Genomic DNA, 18591 nt, shown 5'->3' on the forward strand with positions numbered 1-18591 from the left:
TTTTGACCCAAAACCAGCAACACAGAGAGGAATTGCAGGACCCAGTACAAACCTTCACGTCATAGTTCCTTTTAACATTTAAAAAGTCACTGCAGGGGCCCCCTCTGCTTCATAGTTAAGGATAGCATTCCTAGTTCCCCACCCACTTTAGTTCCCCTGCCCAAATCTAAACCAATGTATGTTGCTTTGCTTCTTCTCTTAAAAGCAATTTTGTTTTAGTCAGATTTAGTTCCTATAATTTTTATGAAACATATCTTGCTTTACCAAAGGTAAAGAAAAAAGTGACAGTTCTGAGTCTCCCAAACTTGAATTTAAAAGGCTGCAGCTGTTCATTAGTGACACATGAGCTTCCCTCTTGGAGACATGATACTATTGCAAACTCCTGACAGTGGAGACAGAAATGGCTGCTGTTTAAATCACATCTTTAGTCTACAGTGATAGTCTACAAAAATAAACCCATGTGCCATACAAGTGGAAGAAGATCGGCTGTTAAGACAAATTCTCACCCTCTGAATAGAAACAACGTTCCATTTCCTGTCTTTGTATGGTTTTTACAAATAATGTTATTGTACTTTGGACAGGAGATGAGTACTTTTCACTTGACAACTATGCTGTTAACAAATTTTAAGATATGTGAGCCATATTAGGGTACACCTATGAAATTGGGAGCAGCACTAGTTTCTTATGTACGGGCTACAAACGCACCTAATGCTTTTTGTTTATTTAAGCAATATCAAACAAGCAGAAGTGTTGTTGTACTGAATGTCAGCACAGCTGCAATCTGTGCTGATCTTCAGTACAACAGCATATACAAGAGTTCTATAAACTAGAAATATAATATCGAGCACTCCAATTTTATTTACAATATGACCAGATATTTTCACTATTTATGCTCTGTTATTGACAAGAGTTCAATATGAAGTCTATGCAGGATCAACAGTTGCATATGGCCGAGCAATGTAATAAATGAGAGCCTGTTTGGAACACTGCGAACAGAGACAAGCAGAATGAAAGTGAAGCATCCAAGTATCCTAAATATACCCTCGATCTCTTGGAATGCCACTTGGATTATAAGACAATCTGTTGTATAATCTAATATTAGGGTTCCCAGCATCTCAACAAGTTAGTCTTTTATAATGTATTTTAACTAACAAAAGCTAGATCCTTAATGACATCATCCTCAAGGAAGTCGCATAATTTTTTGTGGAAAAGAAAAAAAACAAAATTATTTTAGTTATTTAATTTCTTTTTTTTTTTTTTGTGGCTCACTGCAAAGCATTACAGAAGGATATCGGTATGATAATGTCAAAATTGTCTCATATTAATTTTCGTGCCATTGTGTAAATAAACAAGTTTTAATTAACTAAGTTTAAGTGCTTGAGCTTGACCAGGGCATATTTCAGAAACATTTGATAGAAATCCTTGTGTCAAGCTGAAGAGTGAAATTTCTGCCCCTCTGATTGTAGTGTAGGCCTTTTGGACTTTTTGAATTATTTAAGATTAAGTACTTTACGTTTATTGAACATTGCATGAAAGCTCTACGAGGACTACTTATCAGAAATATTCAGTGGAAGTCAAAGGAAAATATTTCAATGGAATGGATTTTTGAGATCAAGATTTCTCAACCAGCTACATGTAGAAAATGTTACCAATAAAAATATTGGAATATAAAAATTGTATTCTTAGTAAATCAATTCAACTCATGTGTTTCCATTTTTTGCTATTTTAAGTGCATTATCTGTACCACAAAGTACCATTATAATTTGAGAGCCTGCAGAACAAAATGCCATTCTTAACTTTGAGGTAAGAGGATTATTGCCTATTAAGACAGTCTGGTTCAAAGATCAAACCAGGTTTAAAAATTTGGATGTATACATTTGTGTATTAGGGAAGCTCTGCAAACAATCTTTGTAGGAGTGGGTCATTTCTGATTGTAGTTTTTGTCTCCTTTCCCAGCTTTATGATAAAATAAGCTTATCTTTAATCATTTATATATGTGCATCAGTAATTAAATGTAAAAGATAAATGAGACAAGAAGAATGTGAAAACGGTGTTGCTTTCTGCATGCTTAAATATCATGTTCTAATGTTATGTGACAGATTAATCTATATATATATATATATATATATATATATATATATATATATATATATATATATATATATATATATATATATAATGTTTTTATTTTATTTTTTATTTTTTGGAAGGCATGTCTTTTGGTCTGCTAGAATCCATTTAGGTGAGAGAGAGAAAACAGGCATAAATCTTCCTTAATATCCTGTCTAATATTAATTTGCTAAACTTAAGACCAAAAGCCTCCAACAGATTTGGACATGAATACATGACAATAAACAAAAGTCTTTTAAAGTATGCTTTACTGAGTAAATGTAAAAGGTTCTTAAGCATCTCTGTTTGGTGTTGAAATTTACACCCCCAAATCGTGGCCTCAAATTCATGTTGCTAAAACCAGTGCATTTTACAGCCTATACCTTCGGTTTTTTTCCCTTGAAAGAATAGCAGAGGCATTGAAAGAAAGTGATGAAATAATATGTTTTAATCAATAGTCTAACAAATTTGAATGATGTTAAAAAAATTCTAAAATAGGCACCATTAGCAAGCACTCTGTAACAAGTATATCTGTCACTTGCAGTGGGGGTTGCCTTGCTTTGCCCTTCCTTTGAGTGACAGGAACAGCCAGTCTCTCCTTTTAGTCATCAGTAGGTTAATGCCTGCCATAAGGGTTTTTAGCTCGGCATTTCATTTAACAATGAACATAACCATTCACTTGTACAATGAATCCACAAACCAATGTAGTAAAGATGTTCCAGAGTGAGACTAGGGCATATCAAGCTTGTATTAACTTCTTGTATCTGAATGGGGGACCACTGAGCAACAGGTGTGAAGTTGCATAAAATGCATCACTTTCCCATGATGCTTTGTGCACCGAGACCAAATGGGAGTGGCTTGGTGATGATGTAGATTAGGCTTGAGGTATATAAACTAAAAGAACTATGTTAGCAGTTCTGAGCAGTTGGAGCATTCCCAGCCTTGCCTCGGGTGTAGGGATTGCAAGGGAAAAGCAAAACTACACGGTCTACACCCTGTGTAGTTTTGTTTTTGGGTTATAACGGGGCCCAATCGTTCTCTCCTTGGATTTTCTGGAAACTTTTTGGATAAGAGGATTGTTGCTGAGGCAGTAACGACCTGGGCACTGTCCCATAAAGTATAGGCACTCTTGTGAAACAAGTAAGTGGCATTTACTTTGTAGAACAAATCCATTAAAGCAAGGCTTTCTATAAGCAACCATTATGTATGCTTGCATTCTTTAAAAAAAAAAAAAAGCAAAATTAAAGTGATATAACATACTTTGTGCTATTTAATTGAGAGTGATTACAAGTGTGATGAGATGGTGTAGCTGAGTTGCTTTTCAAGAATTTGACTTATTAAATGGTTATTAAATGGTGCAATGATTTCAGAATATCCAAGAATAGCCTGTGATAGCATTAGAGTGGTGTCCCAGATGGGCCATGATGTCTTTTTAAGGGAATCAGCAGCAGAGCTATCAGTTGCACCTCCAGCTATGTGCCACATGGTGACTGTCAATCAAGGAACAGGACAGGACAGATTATTTTTGGAGACTGCCATTTCTGTCATACTGAATATCAGCCTTCATACATGATGCTGTTTGGTCTGAATTAAACATGTCTCATCAAATTTGTCAATTGTTGATATTTATGAGACAAATCTTTTGACCTTGTAATTTGGGGTTGTGTTATGGACAATGGTGGTCCACTCTCTCCTGTTCTTCCATTTCATTTAGTTGATGATGCAGATGGCTTAACTGCCATTCTTTCTTTCTTTCTTTCTAAAGTACGAAGACATTTTGACAATATTACTGGTTTGGTTAAAAGTAATACAATACAAAACATTTTCTTGTTATTTCAATTTTATATATGTCAGATAAATAAAGATCACACAGACTAAAGACAAAGCATATCTTACAGTACATATGGGATATATCTGTGTCATGCATATTAGAGATATATAAGATAAGCTATTTGTAATGCTAGAACACAAGCATTGCTGGTATGTGTTCCAATGGGATAATTTACAGAGTTGTCCACTATATTGAGCTTTTTAGTTTAAGAACATTATGGATTATTACACTTGTTAAAAAGTACTTGTCAACCTTGGTCGTTTTTGGATACCTTGACCCTGGGCAGGGTTAAAAGAGTATTGCTAGCTGTTTAAAGGTTTTCATTTTTATACTAACCTGTACTGTTTCTTTGTTAGTTTGATCCTATGTATATATTTTAATTTGAGCTAATTACTAGTACTAAACAAGATATTGTAGTGTATTGCATAGTTGAAGGCATTTCAACTTTAGAAACATGAAAGTCCTTTAAGGGCTTTAAATGTAACTTAACAAGCTTTAAATGTAATTACATAATGTTTGAGGCTAATCACATATTTTTTAATACATTTGCAAATATGTTCAAACATATTGACTTAATTCTTGTACCAGTAAGAATGCTAAAAATGTTGTTACTGATTCACTGATTAAGTTTAATTGTAATAACCTGCAAAGCAATTATTAATTAATGTATAAAGCAGCAGATTATCAAAGCTTACTTTAGATTAATTATCACCAGAGTTGCCTGTCATGGCTGTCATGTACATTTCAAATGTTAAACTAAGGTAAAGACCTTAGTCTTTAATTAACTAAAGGCAGACTAATATTGAACCCTGTGGACTTGTTAAGCCAAAGAACTATGATAATGTTAAACATCTAATATATCTCGAAGATATTTTTTGAATGCTTTACTGTTAAAATAGCAGGATCTCTGAGTTGTGTCCAGTATGTTGATTTGTTCAATAACATGATCTCACAGCTCACAGTTGCTACTCCTGCATTTCAAAGCTTTTTAACTGGGTGCTTGACTGAACACTCAACAGTTTCAGAGCCAGTTAACTCACATGACGGGCTACTGATAGCCAGGTGTGATTACAAAAGCGGGATGGGAGGATAGTGATTATGTATCCCCTCAGTATGTTTTTTTTTTTGTTGTTGCTCTTTAATTTATGATTGAATCATTGGGTAATAAAAGTTTATTTGGCTGCATAGTGGTATTCAACTGCTTCTGTTCTTTTATAGGGTGCCTTCTGCCATGTCAACACAAGCTCCAACATTTACACAGCCGCTTCAGAGCGTTGTAGCACTTGAGGGTAGTGCTGCAACGTTCGAGGCTCAAGTTAGTGGTAAGGACAAAAAAATTTACTTTTTATGTTGTCATTGAGTAATACCACCCAACAAAGGGAAAAGACACAATTGGGTCTCTTAGACTCAGCTGTGCTCAGATTCAGAGAAAACAGAGTGAGACTATTTTTATAATTTGGCTCACATTCACATTTGGCTTTGTGGGGCAGAATAGACGATTTAGAAATGACTCATGCCATCATTTGAACCATATAAATGAATACAATTTAGATACGTATCTTTATAATGTATGATGTATAAAGGTTGATTGCCTGCAAATAATGTCTCTACATTAAATTATGTGACATTACTTTCAAATGTTCAGTGTTCATGACCATCACAGAGTATACCAAATATAGTCTTAGAAATTAAGATTACTCAGTATTTCCTATATAATTTTGCAACAGGTAATCCAGTTCCAGAGGTGAGCTGGTTTCGTGATGGCCAGGTTCTTACTGCTGCCACTCTGCCTGGCACTCAGATCTCGTTCAGCGATGGCCGCGCTGTTCTGATGATCCCTGCTGTGACAGCCGCACACAGCGGAAGATTTTCTGTGAGAGCCACCAATGGCGCTGGACAAGCTACTAGCACTGCTGAACTACTGGTTACAGGTAATCAGTCACCATAGACACAGCAGTTACCTTTTCTGGCAGTAATTCTTTTCTTCATCAAACAAACAAAATGTATTTTCCTTTTTTCAAAGCTGAAACTGCACCACCAAACTTCATTCAGAGACTACAGAGTGTGACCGTTAGACAAGGAAGCCAAGTGAGACTGGATGTTCGAGTTACAGGAATCCCTACACCTGTGGTGAAGTTCTACAGAGAGGGAGCTGAGATTCAGAGCTCTGCTGACTTTCAGATTGTTCAAGAAGGAGATCTTTACAGTTTGTTGATTGCTGAGGCCTTCCCAGAAGATTCTGGAACTTATTCTGTCAATGCTTCTAACAGCAGTGGACGTGTGACCTCTACAGCCGAACTTTTGGTTCAAGGTGTGATTTTATTAAATATTTACAAATTTAATTGTATGTTAAATATCAATTGTTTTACTCTGCATTTTGATAGTTGAAGCTTCTTTAAAGTATATAATTCTAAGTATGTAGTATTTTCATTTATTTATTTATTTTTGGTGAAATTTCAGGTGAGGAGGTTGCAGTGCCTGCAAAGAAGACCAAGACAATTGTGACGACTTCTCAGATTTCACAGACCCGCCAGTCTAGAGTTGAAAAGGTAGTTTTCTAAGAAATTTACATGATTTAGGCAATGTGACTAATTATTTTAGGTGAGGATTAAAGATCACACATTAACACAATGTTATGTGTCATTCACAGAGAATGGAGACCTCTTTTGGGTCTACAACCATGATGGAAATGCAAATAGAGGAAGGTGATTTGGCTCACAAGACACCCCCTCGTGTGCCTCCAAAGCCGACCTCCAAGTCCCCAACCCCACCGTCAGTGGTGTCAAAGGTTGCAGTTACTCGCCATCAGTCACCATCACCTGTTAGGCCTGTTAAAGCCCCTGTTCATACACCTCACAGGTGAAGTATTTTTTTAATTTCACAACTGTTTTTTGTTGGTGGAAAACTTTAGGTATAATGAGGCCTTGCATTAAAATATTAATATAAGTCCATAGATGAAATATTATTTTGATCCATGTACAGCCTAAACTAAAACATTAAAATTGATGATTTTTATACGTACGAACTATAGATTCTATCCCCTAAACCTAACCCTCACTATTATTTCTCCTTCTTTTAGGCCTTCTTCCCCTTCAAGACTTTCTGTGTCACCTATCAGACCAGTGAAGTCTCCAGTGACTACACACAAACAAGCTGCACAGGGTGCAGATGTTCTGCCTCCATGGAAGCAGGAGGGTTATGTGGGAGAGTCTAGCTATACCAGCATGACATCTGAGGCCCCATATGTCCAGACCTCCTCTGCATTTCTCCACAAGGAGCAGCAATGGGAAGGTTCTTTTGCTATGCAGCAACAAGTCAGTGGAGTCGCTGTCAAAGAGGTAGGTATATTTTGGATACTGTGACCTCCAGTGAGTACAATGTGGCATTTTGTCTTTGTTGTAGTATAACAGATAAAGTATTGATTACTTATAACTAAAAAGTTTTAATAAAGTATATAACTGGAAAGTTAAGTAAGTAATGATAATGTGTTGAATTTTATAATTTAACACGTCATTTAAGGCTATTTGTTTTTTTAATAAATGTATACATTTTTAAGCTATATAATATGTAGTTTGCTCATATTTTTTTAAATCGAATTAATAAACACCTTTTTACCTACCATTTTTTAATTCTCCTCTAAAATGTTACTATGGTTTTTACCAAAGACAAAAAAAAAAAAAGTCTGAAAAAATCATTTTCAGGGATGACAGTTGTCAAAAACTATAGAAACAATTTCCAACAAATATATATATACATTAATTCTTTCTATATTATTAGTTTATATAATTAAGGGCCAAGCACTGATGCTGCATAGGCACCTATTATATCCATTAGTATTCTTCTGCATCTGAGACCGTAAACCCACGCATCTTATCAAGTAGTTTGTTGAGCACGTGTGAAGGCTTTATGCTATTCTTCGCGGCATCCACACACAACTCACCATGTGAGTGTCATGTGGTGTTCTTATAACAGAATAATAAGACAGGGCCAAGAATAAGTGCCAAGGACCGGTCACTGTTTGACTGACCAACTACTCATTTGGATTCAACCTCACACATATCATTAATTTATCTATATAAGTATAAGCCTGCTGGATGTTAATTCATTTAAATACCAATTGAGTTGATCTTTGGTTATCATACATTTAAAACAGAAATTATAAAACCATTTCATCATGATTTTAATGATTAATTTGTATGATTACAATGCAGTTCTTGGGTTGGTCAGGTCTCACCTTTGAATGTGCAGCAGAAGTTGATGCACCTCAGAAAGAGAGAGTATCATCTAGTTTTGATGCTCATAAAATGATCAACCATGTCCAGCTTCGATTTTTTTAATTCTCTGGCATGGCTCCTGAGCCAGTTCCCCTTTAATTTATAGACAAAACAGATACAAATCAGTCATTTTATGATTGCAAAATGATACAAGCCCCTAATTTGTGTTTTGTCTGTAGAAACAATCAAATTGATTGTGCATTTTTACTGTTCGTAAATACTGATTTGGACCCCACAAGCTTGTTTTGACAACCTGTAAAATAAAGCTGTTCTATGTTTTATTAGTATGTTGCTTTATTTAAATTTTTTTTTTTGATTAGCTTGTTTTCTTTTGACACCAGATTGTTGAGACTGCAGCAATTCCATCCCACACAAAAGAGCAAGTAATGCCACCAACTATTGTGGCTGTGAGTATTTTTGTCAACTGCATATTTTCCCTTAATTTTCAATATAAAATATTTTGTTAATATGTGTCAAGTATATTTTTCAAAGTTTAAATATGATACTTAAGTTTCACTATTTGGTTTAAATTTTTTCCAGGGTTTGAAGAACGTAACTGTTACTGAGGGAGAATCTGTGACTCTGGAGTGCCAGATTTCAGGATACCCCACTCCAGCAATTATGTGGTTTAGAGAGGATTACAGGATCGAGAACTCCATTGATTTCCAGATCTTTTATGAAAATAGCTATGCAAGGTTGGTGATCCGCGAGGCCTTTGCTGAAGACAGTGGTCGCTTTACTTGCACTGCTACCAGTGAAGCAGGAACTATCAGCACCTCCTGCTATTTGCTTGTCAAAGGTAAAAGATCATAGAATATGACTTGACATAAAATTATATTATCTGTGAGTTCACAGACTTATTGTTTCTGTTTATACTTCTTCTTTAGTGTCAGAAGAAATCGAAAGCCGGGAGGATTTCACTACTGTCACTGAGCATGTTGAAATGTCTGCTCATGAAAGACAGTGAGTAAACAATAATCCTGATTTTGTGTGGTCAAGCTAAAGAACGTAATACTATTACAACTCATTAATTTGGTCTATGATAATAATAATAATTATGATTATTTTGTTTTATAATACTGTATTAAATTGTTTAAGAATCTGAAACCTGATTCCTTTGTGTTTCACAAATAGGGTTGCAGTTGAAACCAGAAAGGAGACTATGTCTGAAATTAGTGCTGTCTCTGAATCTGTGGAGGCTGGAGCAGGTGTTGCCCCATTCTTTGTGAAGAAACCTACAGTGCAAAAGCTAGTGGAGGGAGACAGCATAGTCTTTGAGTGCCAGATAGGAGGCAGTCCCAAGCCTCATATTTACTGGAAGAAGAGTGGAATTCCACTGTCTACTGGATACAGGTATTTCTAACAAATATATATTAAACGTTTTGATCTGAAATGTTTGTGACACAGTTTTGCTATAATCTTTCATTTATTTATCCTCCAGGTACAGAGTGGCCTACAATAAAGACTCAGGGGCATGCAGGCTGGAGATCTCCATGACATTCTCAGATGATGCAGGAGAGTACACCATCCTCGCCAAGAACTCTCTTGGAGAGATCTCTGCCTCAGCCATGCTGCTCGAGGAAGGTTGGTTTTTATAATTAGTTTTCTTCTTGTTCTTCTTCTTCTTCTTCTTCTTCTTCTTCTTCTTCTTCTTCTTCTTCTTCTTCTTCTTCTTCTTCTTTTGTTCTTCTTCTCACTGATATTTTTATAATTTTTATAATAAACTAAAATACTATGTTTAGATTAAATGTTAAATGCCCTTTTTCATTCATTTTCAGAGGCATATGAGCTGTATATGAAGAAACAGGAAGAGACATTCAAGACAGAAGTAACTACTATAATTCAGGAGCCAAAAGTGGCTGTTGTACCTGTTGTTGTTGAGAGTGTAGCTGAGAAAGAGCAGATGCTCATACAGAGGAGGATGGCTCAACAAACCCAAATGATGCAATCCCTAATTTTAGAGCAGGTATGCAAAGGTTTAAGCATTTTTAAAATCAAGATCTACTGTAAGTTTGAGTTTGGACCTAACTATGCTATGTTTTTACAGGAGTTCCAAATATCTACTTTAGAGCAGAGATTCATTCAGGAGATTGAGTTCTGTTTACTTAAAATTACCTACCAGCAGCTGGTGACTGAGGAGGGGGAGCAGATGGATATGAGTGTTTCTGAGCATGATGCTATTTCACCAGTCTTCAATACTTCAGTTAAAAGTTACAGACTCAGGGAGGGGATGAGTGCAACTTTCCATTGTAGGATGACAGGAACCCCACTCCCTAAGGTAAAATGGCATTTAACAGTGTTGTCTTGTAAAAACAGCTGAATTAATATGATATAATCTTGATCATGTTTATACACATTTAGTATTCTAAGCGAGTATAATATGTTTTGATCTATAGATTTTCTGGTACAAAGATGGCAAGCGCATTAGCCATGGAGGCCGATATCAGATGGAGGTTCTGCAGGATGGTAGAGCCAGTCTGCGCCTTCCTGCAGTGCTACCAGAAGATGAGGGTGTCTACACTGCTTTGATCAGTAATATAAAGGGCAGTGCTGTCAGCTCTGGAAAGCTCTATGTAGAGCCAACCGGTGTTGCACAGCCACAGCATCCTCATCCAGAGGCAATTCAAAGAATCAGGTAGGATTTTTAAAGCCATGGCCTTGTGGTCTTAGCAAGTGCATATTAAAATGTCATGCTCATGGAAGACTCGGATTCGAGTTAGGCCAAGGTCATATTTCCCTCTCTCTCACCCCCTGATTTCATATCTCTCTAGCACTTGTCTATCAATAAAAAAAGAAAAGAAGCTAAATGCCCCCATCCCCCATACAACCACAGCAAATTACATTATATTAGAAAGAGTAAATAAATAAAGACATGAAATGTTACATTTGAACAATTACATTCTTCAGATCCACATCACCACTCTCTACAAGCCGTTCTCCTGGTCGCTCACCTGCTCGTAGACTTGATGAGACAGATGCGTCGCAGCTAGAAAGACTCTACAAGCCTGTGTTTGTACAGAAGCCATCATCCTTCAAGTGTTCTGAGGGACAGACTGCAAGATTTGATCTGAAAGTAGTTGGAAGACCCATGCCTGACACCTACTGGTTCCACAATGGTTAGTGATCTGGGTTGCATAACCCAGTTGCATATGTAGATTAATAATACAGTCACATTTAAGTTTATTTCACATAATTCCCTGAAACCTATACATTTTTCTTTTTTTATTATAGGACAGCAAGTGGTCAATGACTACACTCACAAGATTGTGGTAAAGGAAGATGGAACTCAGTCAATGATTGTGGTTCCTGCCATGCCTCAGGACTCTGGAGAATGGACAGTTGTTGCTCAGAACAGAGCTGGAAAGACAACAGTTTCTATGACTCTCACTGTTGAAGGTATAATGCTATATAAGCTGTAATTGTATTTCTGAGTATTACAGACACATGCAACATTGCATTAATTATCTATTTTACTCGTTTGGTCATTTGCAGCAAAGGAAAACCTGGTGAGACCCCAGTTTATTGAGAAGCTGAGAAACATCAGTGTTAAAGAGGGTACTTTGGTTGAACTGGCTGTTAAAGCAATTGGCAATCCACTTCCTGACATTGTCTGGCTTAAGAATAGTGACATTGTCTCCCCACACAAACACCCAAATATTAGGTGAGTTTTCAGCCATAAAAATATACAGATCTATTAAATAGAAATGGCAATAAAAATGGTATAAAAAATGGTCAAAATATTGAACCCTGTAATGCTATGTGAACTAGAATTAAAAAACAACCTAGTTATCACCCTATTACAAGTAACTAAATTTTTGTTTATTAGGATTGATGGTGGAAAAGGAGAGGCTCATTTCCAGATTCAATCGAGTACAGGATCTGATAGCGCATGGTACACTGCTACAGCTATTAACAAAGCTGGCAGAGATACCACACGCTGCAGAGTCAATGTTGAGGTAGACGCAATACAACCTCAGCCTGAGAAGAGGCTTGTCATTCCCAAGGGTACTTACAAGGCCAAAGAAATTGCTGCACCAGAGTTGGAGCCACTGCATCTTCGCTATGGTCAGGAACAATGGGAGGAGGGTGACCTCTATGACAAGGAGAAGCAACAGAAGCCACACTTCAAAAAGAAGCTTACCTCAGTCAGGCTGAAGCGATTTGGACCTGCACACTTTGAGTGCAGACTCACCCCTATTGGTGACCCAACCATGATTGTTGAGTGGCTGCATGATGGCAAGCCTCTAGAAGCTGCTAACAGACTGCGCATGGTCAATGAGTTTGGCTATTGTAGTCTTGACTATGAAGCTGCTTACTCCAGAGATAGTGGTATCATTACTTGCAGAGCCACCAACAAGTTTGGAGTTGACCAGACCTCTGCTACACTAATTGTTAAAGATGAGAAAAGCCTTGTTGAGGAAAGTCAGCTCCCAGAGGGAAGGCGAGGCCAAAGAATAGATGAAATGGAGCGTATTGCCCATGAGGGTGGCCCCTCAGGAGTTACTGGAGATGAAATCTCAGAGAAGTCCAAGCCAGATATTGTACTTCTTCCAGAGCCAGTAAGAGTCATGGAGGCAGAAACAGCTAAATTCCGCTGTAGGGTGACTGGCTACCCTACCCCAAAAGTCAACTGGTACCTCAATGGGCAGCTCATCCGCAAAAGTAAGCGATTTAGACTACAATATGATGGTATTCACTATTTGGAAATCACAGACTGTAAGTCCTATGATTCAGGAGTTGTCAAAGTTGTGGCTGAAAACCCTGAAGGTATTGTTGAGCATGTTGTGAAATTTGAGATTCAGCAGAGGGAAGACTTCAGGTCGATCCTGCGTCGTGCGCCTGAGTTTAAGGCCCCTGCTCCTGAACCAGTAAAAGAGCATGGCAGAGTCTCATTCGAGGTTGTCACAGCAGAAAAACCATCAGAGACAACTAAAGAACCCAAGGAGGTGGTCAAGCTGAGGAAAACGGAAAGAGTGATGCATGAGAAACTAAAAGAAGAGACGGAGGAACTAAAAAGCAAATTTAAGCGTAGAACCCAGGAGGGCTACTATGAAGCAATTACAGCAGTAGAGCTCAAGTCCCGCAAGAAGGATGAGTCTTATGAGGGTATGCTAAAAAAGAGGAAAGAAGAGCTTCTTCATCATAAAGAACTAATGCTTGATGCTGAGAAGAAGAAAGAAGAGGAACGTAAACTCACTGCCACCAAATTGAAACCAGAGAAAATCGTACTCTCTCCTAGCATGGAGGCTCCAAAAATTATGGAACGGATCCAGAGCCAGACTGTTAGCCTAGGTGATGAAGTACATTTTCGTTGTAGAGTCACTGGCAAACCAGATCCAGAGTGTCAATGGTTCAAGAATGGAATCTTATTGGATAAATCAGACCGTGTATACTGGTATTGGCCAGAGGACCATGTCTGTGAATTAGTGATCAAAAATGTTGCAGCTGAGGACTCTGCAAGTGTCATGGTTAAAGCCATGAATGTTGCTGGAGAGACTTCAAGCCATGCCTTCCTGTTGGTTCAAGGTAAAACCCTTCCCCTGCTTGTTGCTGTTTCTACATGATCAATTCCATGAATAGTAAAAGTGATCCTAAATTATTGATCTTTGTCTTTTTTTGTTTTCTAGTCAAACAAGTTGTTTTATTCATGCAACAACTAGAAGATCAGAATGCTAAAGAGAAGGACTCAATTGTGACCTTTGAATGTGAGACAAATGAGCCATTTGTCAAGGTCAAATGGCTAAAAAACAATGCCGAAATTTTCTCAGGAGACAAATACAGAATGCACTCTGACAGAAAGGTACATTTTCTGTCTGTGCTGATGATTTCTATGACAGACGAAGCAGAATACAGTTGCGTGGTGGTTGATGATGACCACATAAGAACAAGTGCCTCACTTTATGTTGAAGGTTAGTGTAAAGACTTAAAAAAAAAAAAAATCTATTCCCTTTAATCAGTGTTACATCTTTAACAGTTTTAGACTAAGTTATAAAGCATATACAATGTGATCTGTTACACAGGTGCGCCACTTGAAATTGTAAAGAACCTTGAGAATACAGAAGTGCCTGAAACATACTCAGGAGAATTTGAATGTGTTGTGTCCCGTGAGGATGCAGAAGGTTCCTGGTATTTTGAAAACAAACAAATCACTCCTAGTCTCAAATATGTTGTCTCTGCACGCCGTGGTCGCCATAGTCTTTCCGTGAAAGATGTTAAGAAGGAGGACCAAGGAAAATACACTTTTAAAGTGGGAGATTTTAAGACGAGTGCCACCCTTAAGATGAAATGTGAGTATTAGGGAATTAAAAGTCTTTAGAGTCTTATGATTTAAAGCTAATTTAAAGGGCCTGGGTAGCTCAGTGAGTATTTACGCTGACCATCACCCATGGAGTCACGAATTTGAATCCAGGGTGTGCTGAGTGACTCCAGCCGGGTCTCCTAATCAAACAAATTGGCCCGGTTGCAAGGGAGGATAGAGTCACATGGGGTAACCTCCTCGTGGTCGCGATTAGTGGTTCTCGCTCTCAATGTGGCATGTGGTAAGTTGTGCATGGATCACGGAGAATAGCATGAGCCTCCGCGGTATCATGCACAGCGAGCCACATGATAAAAAGTGTGGATTGACTGTCTTAGAATCCGCCACCCGGATTGAGGTGAGTAATCGTGTCACCACGAGGACCTAGTAAGTAAATTGTTAATTGGGCATACCAAATTGGGGAGAAAAAAAGAAAAAGAAAAAAAAGCTAATTTAAATCTGAATTTTGTTCATTTTAGTGCGCCCTGTAACTTTGATGCAAGGTCTTTCTGACCTGACAGTCTGTGAGGGTGATATCGCCCAGCTCGAGGTGCGATTCTCTCAGGAAAATGTTGAGGGCTCATGGATGAAGGATGGTCAAGCTATCTCTGCTTCCAATAAGATTCACATGGTCATTGACAAAGTCACCCAAAAGCTTCTCATTGAAGACGCCAATAAGGATGATGCAGGAATGTACTCCTTTGTTGTTCCTGCTCAGAATATTTCTACAACTGGAAAGCTAACAGTTCGAAGTATGCCACCTTTTTAATGCTAAAACAATGTCCAATATACCTTATTCACAGTAGCGCCATCTTTGATTTTTAACGGGAATGAAAACGAGGCCATGAGGGATAGATATAACATAACTTTAATGGCATGACAAACTGTATAAAGCTCCTAGATCCCATCTGATTTTTGTCACTGAAAGATATCTTTTTTCAATGTTTTGTCTGCAGAATGTTCCAAAAACACTTTAAACTGCCCACTTAAGAAACTTTACGTCTATCCCTTGCAGCCTCGTTGTCATTCCCGTCAACAATCAAATATGGTGCTCCTGTGAATATGGTCTTCCCAAGCATTACATTTTCAATCAGGAGAGTGACAGTTTTACAAATCATTTTGTTTCTTACACAGCAATTGGCTTTGTTACACCACTAAAGGACATATCCACAGTGGAAGGCACCAAAGCTGTCCTTGAGGCTAAAATCTCTGCTGCTGACATTAGCTCAGTAAAATGGTATCACAATGAAAAACTGTTGATGCCAAGCGATAGAGTCCAGCTGGTTGTCAAAGGATCCAAGCAGAGACTGGCCATTAGCAGGACCTATGCATCAGATGAAGGACAATATAAACTGATTGTTGGCAAAGCAGACTCAACCTGTAAACTTTCTGTCCAGAGTATGTATAACTTTTCTGTCTCATTGTATTTGTACATTTTTTTTAATTTTATTGTTGTAAAATAATTCAGAATCATACCATTATTATTTGTATTTTATAGAAGCCACTATTGTTAAGCACATGGAGGACTGTGTTTGCACCGAGACCCAGAATGTCACCTTTGGTGTAGAGGTATCTCACCCTGGCATTGATGCTCTCTGGACTTTCAAGAATCAACCTTTAAAGGCAGGTGCAAAGTACAAGATTGAGGGCAAAGGTACACACTATAGTCTCACTGTTTTGAATGCCATGAAGGATGAAGAAGGAGAGTACGTTTTTATGGCTGGTGAGAAGGAATCCAGAGCAAAGCTAATTGTATCAGGTATGTATTTTTCACCATACACAATATGGGAATCATGTCACATATCCAAGTTCTAAAATATTTTATTTTCAACTCTCCACAAGGTGGTGCTGTAAATAGGCCACTCCATGACGTAACTGTAGCAGAATCCCAGACTGCTGAGCTGGAGTGTGAAGTTGCTAATCCCACTACAGAAGGCAAATGGCTGAAAGATGGCCAACCTGTTGACTTTGGCGATAATGTCAGGAGTGAAAATATTGATGCTGTCAGACGCCTTGTCATTGTCATCACCAGGCCACAGGATGTTGGAGAGTACACCTACCAGGTGGCAAACTCCATGACATCAGCCAACCTAAAGGTTGAAGGTAAATTATGCTTCACTTGACTCGTTTATTACAAATTATGTTTTCTCATTCTTTTTTTGCAATTACTTGTAATTGCTTTCATTTTTTACGCAAGCTGTTAAAATCAAGAAGACTATGAAGAACCAAACTGTTACTGAGACTCAGGAGGCAGTCTTCAGTCTTGAACTTACCCATATAGATGTGAAAGGATCTCAGTGGATCAAGAATGGTGTTGAGATTCATCAAAGTGATAAATTTGAGATTATAGTAGACGGCTTTTTTCACACCCTGAAGATCAAGAACTGCAACACTCAAGATGAATCAGTCTATGGATTCAAACTTGGAAAACTCTCTGCTAATGCCAGACTGAATGTCGAAAGTATGTATTTTTGCATGTGCGTGTGTAAAGTATACACTTATTTAAATCAATCTGCAGTCATTAGATTTAGTTAAATATCCTTTCATCTCTTTTATAGCTATCAAAATTGTGAAAAAACCTAAGGATATGACATCACTGTTGGGTGCCACTGCATCGTTTGAGCTGAGTTTGTCCCACGATGATATTCCAGTTAAGTGGATATTCAATAATCAAGAGCTCAAGCCAAGTTCGAATATAAAAATACTGTCTGAGAGGAAAGCCCACAAACTCATAATTCAGAGTGTTGAAGGCCACATGACAGGAGAATATATTGCCATGGTTGGACATTTGCAGTGCAGTGCACATCTTCATGTTGAATGTAAGTATGTCACAAATATTTTTTGGTACATTTTCTCCTATGTAGTGTTCATCATGATGCATGAAATTTGGCATTCTGACATGTTTTGTCTCCCTGGCATTCATTCAGATTTGAAAGTTGTAAAACCTCTAAAGAACATTGAGGTTCCAGAGACCCATGTAGCCACATTTGAGTGTGAGGTTTCACATTTCAATGTTCCTTCCACCTGGCTAAGAAATGGAGTTGAGATTGAGATTAGCGAGAAGTATGGATTTGTGGAGCAGGGCAAGGTGCACCAACTGAAAGTCATGAACAGCAGCCAAGAGGACGCTGCAGAATACACATTTGTGTGCGGAAATGACAGAGTCTCTGCTAATCTGACTGTTAAATGTAAGCAATTTGCGGGTTTTTTTGTAAACCTTTTAATCTTTACACAGAAATGTTTTCACAAATTTTGATATCGGCTACATATTCACAAATGGCTTTTGAAATGTTTCAGCAATTCAAATCACTCCCATGCTTCAAGATCTCAATGCTAAAGAAAAAGACACTGTTACTTTTGAGACAACTGTCAACTATGAAGGCATCAACAGCAAATGGCTGAAGAATGGAGTAGAGCTCAGATCCAGTGATAGATGCCAAATTCGCAGCAAACAGTTGACTCACACTCTCAATATCCGCAACGTTCATTTTGGGGATGCTGGAGAGTACAAGTTTTTGGCTGGATCTGCTGAGACCTCAGCCAAACTCTTTGTTGATGGTATTTTTGTGTTTATATATTAAAGCTGCCTTTATGTAACCTACCAGATTGTGATACTACTATATTTTGTCCTAACCTTACAAATCTGTATTGGATCTGTGCTCTCCAGCTCGTGTAATTGAATTCACCAAGCAAATTAAGGATATCAATTTAACAGAGAAGAAGAAGGCTATCTTTGAATGCGAGCTCTCTGAACCCAATGTCCAAGTGATGTGGATGAAGAATGGACAGGAACTTGAGTTATCAGACAGGCATGTCTTCAGTTTTTATGTAATTTACACTGCAGATGATTTAAAAGTTGTCAACTGTGTCCATAATATGTAACTTTCCCAATATTTCAGGTTCAAAGCCACCACTGAAAAATTCCTGCAGCGACTTATTATCCAGACAGTGCGCATGTCTGATTCTGGAGAGTACTCTGTGGTTGCTGGTGCGAGTGTTTCTAAGGCAAACCTCACAGTGGAGGGCAAGGATGTCCGCATCTCTGAGCCAGCTGAGAAGGATATCACTGTAACTATTCTTTG

At 37.9% G+C, this 18591-nt stretch overlaps 1 protein-coding gene across 1 annotated transcript in view; it reads left to right on the forward strand.

The window, feature by feature from the left end:
• ttn.1 (titin, tandem duplicate 1) overlaps positions 1-18591 on the forward strand; it is a 214712-nt gene that overhangs the window by 64931 nt on the left and 131190 nt on the right. The window contains exons 3-31 of the mRNA XM_052142834.1: positions 5668-5871; positions 5964-6251; positions 6401-6489; positions 6591-6799; positions 7020-7278; positions 8556-8621; positions 8755-9013; positions 9102-9177; positions 9349-9567; positions 9656-9798; positions 9993-10180; positions 10262-10492; positions 10611-10849; positions 11122-11330; positions 11446-11610; positions 11707-11875; positions 12041-13740; positions 13842-14123; positions 14235-14501; positions 14989-15261; positions 15644-15907; positions 16008-16268; positions 16352-16612; positions 16707-16970; positions 17068-17328; positions 17437-17697; positions 17807-18067; positions 18177-18318; positions 18409-18577. Coding sequence (XP_051998794.1) covers positions 5668-5871; positions 5964-6251; positions 6401-6489; positions 6591-6799; positions 7020-7278; positions 8556-8621; positions 8755-9013; positions 9102-9177; positions 9349-9567; positions 9656-9798; positions 9993-10180; positions 10262-10492; positions 10611-10849; positions 11122-11330; positions 11446-11610; positions 11707-11875; positions 12041-13740; positions 13842-14123; positions 14235-14501; positions 14989-15261; positions 15644-15907; positions 16008-16268; positions 16352-16612; positions 16707-16970; positions 17068-17328; positions 17437-17697; positions 17807-18067; positions 18177-18318; positions 18409-18577 — 7679 coding nt within the window. The remainder of the gene's footprint in view (positions 1-5667; positions 5872-5963; positions 6252-6400; positions 6490-6590; positions 6800-7019; positions 7279-8555; positions 8622-8754; positions 9014-9101; positions 9178-9348; positions 9568-9655; positions 9799-9992; positions 10181-10261; positions 10493-10610; positions 10850-11121; positions 11331-11445; positions 11611-11706; positions 11876-12040; positions 13741-13841; positions 14124-14234; positions 14502-14988; positions 15262-15643; positions 15908-16007; positions 16269-16351; positions 16613-16706; positions 16971-17067; positions 17329-17436; positions 17698-17806; positions 18068-18176; positions 18319-18408; positions 18578-18591) is intronic.

The sequence above is a fragment of the Xyrauchen texanus genome, chromosome 14, assembly GCF_025860055.1.
Source record: "Xyrauchen texanus isolate HMW12.3.18 chromosome 14, RBS_HiC_50CHRs, whole genome shotgun sequence".
Lineage (NCBI taxonomy): Eukaryota > Metazoa > Chordata > Actinopteri > Cypriniformes > Catostomidae > Xyrauchen > Xyrauchen texanus.